The sequence below is a fragment of the Sapajus apella genome, unplaced genomic scaffold (assembly GCF_009761245.1).
Source record: "Sapajus apella isolate SASKATOON/1434 unplaced genomic scaffold, GSC_monkey_1.0 scaffold49, whole genome shotgun sequence".
NCBI lineage: Eukaryota > Metazoa > Chordata > Mammalia > Primates > Cebidae > Sapajus > Sapajus apella.
In genome coordinates this window covers 10,988,213-10,991,636 of record NW_022436989.1, presented here as the reverse complement: position 1 = coordinate 10,991,636, position 3,424 = coordinate 10,988,213, and the positions used below count along the sequence as shown (strand labels likewise).

Sequence of the window (3,424 nt, the reverse complement as noted above, 5' to 3'; positions counted from 1 at the left end):
TGTGTGTGTGTGTGTGTGTGTGTGTGTGTGTGTGTGTGTGTGTGTGTGTGTGTAAACTTCTCCTAAGGATCAGTGACCCTGACGCTGTGCCCAGCCCACGGAGCAAAGTTAAATCTAGCTGTTTAGGCAGTAAACAACTGGCAAGGTTTTCATTACATGCACCTTAGACCTTCAGTAGGAATTTAATTGCCAGTTCAGGATTTTAATATTTTACCTCTCCCAAACAATAAAAACATCTCTATGTATAAATTCAATTTGCGATAGGATTAGTTTACCCTGTTTTCTGGCTGAGAGGATAGTGAACATTACCACAAGGAGGTTAGTATGCTAAAACACATTAGCAGAGCCATATTTATTGCCTTAAAAATCAGACAAGACCAACTATTTTTAAAATAATGTTTGTTTTAAAATGAATCATTTGCCCATAGGGGTAAGGGTGGATGGGAAAGAGCCCAGCTGATTTAGAAGGTAATAAACCATGGCTCCTCCCACCCCACCGAGAAACTGCTATAAATTATATAAGCTATAATTGTATAAATTATAATGTGATATTTGTGATTTACTTGACTTTTACCAGCCAGTCTACTTGGCTAGAATTGTCCCATTTCCCACTGAATATTTTTTTTTAAAAAAACTTCATCTTTTCTGATATGAAATGTAGATCATAGCATGTATCCTCACACTGTGGCTCAGTTGGAGAAATAGTAGTAATGCTCCCTTTGCCTTTATGAAGCATCTCACCCTTCCTGCTGGCTGGGCCATTTTCTAGATGTGCTCCTACAAGTAAAACGGCTTTCTGTTGGTTGCCTGGTACTACCATCCCAATAGACTCCCTAACCTTTAGTCCTTTTAAAAAATTAAACAGCGGTGGCTCACGCCTGTAATCCCAGCACTTTGGGAGGCCAAGGCGGGTGGATCACGAAGTTAAGAGATCGAGACCATCCTGGTCAACATGGTGAAACCCTGTCTCTACTAAAAATACAAAAAATTAGCTGGGCATGGTGGCACGCGCCTGTAATCCCAGCTGCTCAGGAGGCTGAGGCAGGAGAATTGCCTGAACCCAGGAGGCGGAGGTTGCGGTGAGCCGAGATCGCGCCATTGCACTCCAGCCTGGGCAACAAGAGCGAAACTCCGTCTCAAAAAAAAAAAAAAAAAATTAAACAGATGCAAGAAATATGTAAGTAGTAAGACTGTTTATGTTGTGGTGTTTTCTGCAACTGACTGCAAACACATGTGTATTTTTTCCAGCCATACATCCTGGCGGAGGAGCTGCGTCGGGAGCTGCCCCCGGATCAGGCCCAGTACTGCATCAAGAGGATGCCCGCCTACGCAGGCCCAGGCAGTGTGCCTGGCGCCCTGGATTACACTGCATTCTCTTCCGCACTCTATGGGGAGAGCGATCTGTGATGCTGAGGTTGTGTATCCACTGATCCCATCAGAATGCAATAAAAGCGGAAGTCACAGTTTGTTTCCTGGAAACTTTGACAAGCTTTATTAAGTTGAGGGCAGGGGGAAGCCTTTTGTAGTTCAGTAATTGCCAGCAGTATAACACAGCCAAAATGAAGCTTCTGCAGTATATGACATAGTGTGCTTCATAAATAGGTTTATTTCTGAGTGTTTAGCTAAATGTAATGAAATATCGGGTTGATTTGTTTCTTTGATTAAACAGAACAAATTACTTGAGTAATAGGAAATTAGGAGGATCTAGGGACAGAAGGAAAGTGAAAAATGTGAAAATACAAAATACCCAAGATTTAAGAATGAGGGGGAGAAGAACACAAATTGGTAAATAAATGTTTGATATTTTTAAAAAATGTCATTCATCTCTAACATACTTATGTGATTGCCCCTAGGGGAGTATATTTGGGATTCCACCGTTTTATTTTCATGCTTACTATTGTGTCTTCAGTTGAATTTAATATTGTGAGATGGAACTTCCAGGGATTAAAAGCAGACCACCCAAAACATTTTTGGTACTTACAATTTTTAAAATAGAGTGTATAGTCATCTCTTCATTATTTAGGACTGGGTAGTCAACTCCATTGGTGATTTTTTGATGCTTCTCTAGACCTAAGGAACCATGGAAGTCAGTTTAATTGCCAGAGAGAAGGATGCAGTCACTAGGTAAAATGAGGTTTTTAGGATTGTTTATTGATTCCAGGTTCCCATGCTTTTTGTTAGAGCTTATTAGTACAGGTTCTCGAGGGACGATCATATAAAAGCGCGCTGTTTTTAAATGAAGAGCTTTCTGTAGTAGTGGTTCATCACAGGGCAAGTCAGAAACCGTATCCTGCTAGCCCTCCAGTCGGGACTCCTTTATGCCTCCGGTTTTATGACCTGGAGAAGCCAGAGTTACAGTAGGAACAGACAAATTGTCAGCAATAGTGGAGGTGAGTTGTTTCTTTGCGGAACCTTTACGTATGTTTTGTGTAGTAGGAATAACGAGGTGTTTTAGCTAGTGTGCAGTGTGTGTTCACCCCTGGGACTGGACAGCGTGTCCCAACAAGTCCCAAGTCTGCTTCTGACTGTTCATTCTTTTTGCTCGTACTGCTGTAGGCTATAATTCCACCCTCTGTTTTTCCATCTTGTTGACAGCTTGTAGAGAATAAAGCAGGAATTCTTTTTACATCTGAGCCCTTAATGATCAGGAAATGGATTATAAACAAGCAAAAACAGTTGCAAACAGCAATTAAAGTGTTACTAGAGAAGCCGTAACATGCCTGTTACCTACCGTCTGTTTGCTCAGATTTTTATAGATTTCCATCAACAGCTGCAAATGTGAATTTCCATTCCAAGCTGTCTGACACCTTGAATCTTTTTCCTACACTAGCCCATTTAGGACCTTCAACCTTTATGAATTTCACTTAATTTGGTTCATTATTAAATGGTTGGTAGTTTCCAGATTCCTGAAATATTTAAATCCGTGAGTTTAATGCCAAACACTTTTGGGGTGGTTTAGATGAACTCTATTTTCAAACAGGTGCTATATACCAGCCATAAACCCTATAGAAAAACCAGAAAGTTGTGCTTCCTTTGAGGCTACTAGGGGATCTGTGGTGTTTTAGGATGGGTGTGGGTAACTTGTCTATCTAAACTTTCAATTTCTTTACAACATTCAGCAAGAGAGTGGATCAGTACTCTCTGCTGATAAATGAAGAAAGGACATAAACTCTGAAAAACAATATTTATACTCATTTTAGGCACTGTTTTTATTTCTGAAGCTGGATGATCAAAAATTAAAAAGATTCTAAATTAAACTTAATTTATAAAAGAAAAAAGAATCACTATTTTTGTTATTTCAAAAAATAACCATTGCTTTGGTTAACTACAAACAAACTTCCTCACTTAAAGTTTCCATGATAATTAAAAAGTCATTGGATTAGTATTTGCCTCCCGTAAAGAATTAGAGACTGGCTTATTGGGT

General features: G+C 39.7%; 1 protein-coding gene across 2 annotated transcripts in view; it reads left to right on the top strand.

Annotated features, from left to right (window-relative positions):
- The window catches only part of ACTN2 (actinin alpha 2), an 80,813-nt gene extending 77,650 nt beyond the window's left edge, over positions 1-3,163 (top strand). For both annotated transcript variants that reach the window (XM_032242265.1, XM_032242267.1), the window contains exon 21: positions 1,249-3,163. In XM_032242265.1, coding sequence (XP_032098156.1) covers positions 1,249-1,407 — 159 coding nt within the window. In that variant the 3' untranslated portion in view covers positions 1,408-3,163. The remainder of the gene's footprint in view (positions 1-1,248) is intronic.
- Positions 3,164-3,424: the final 261 nt, after the last annotated feature.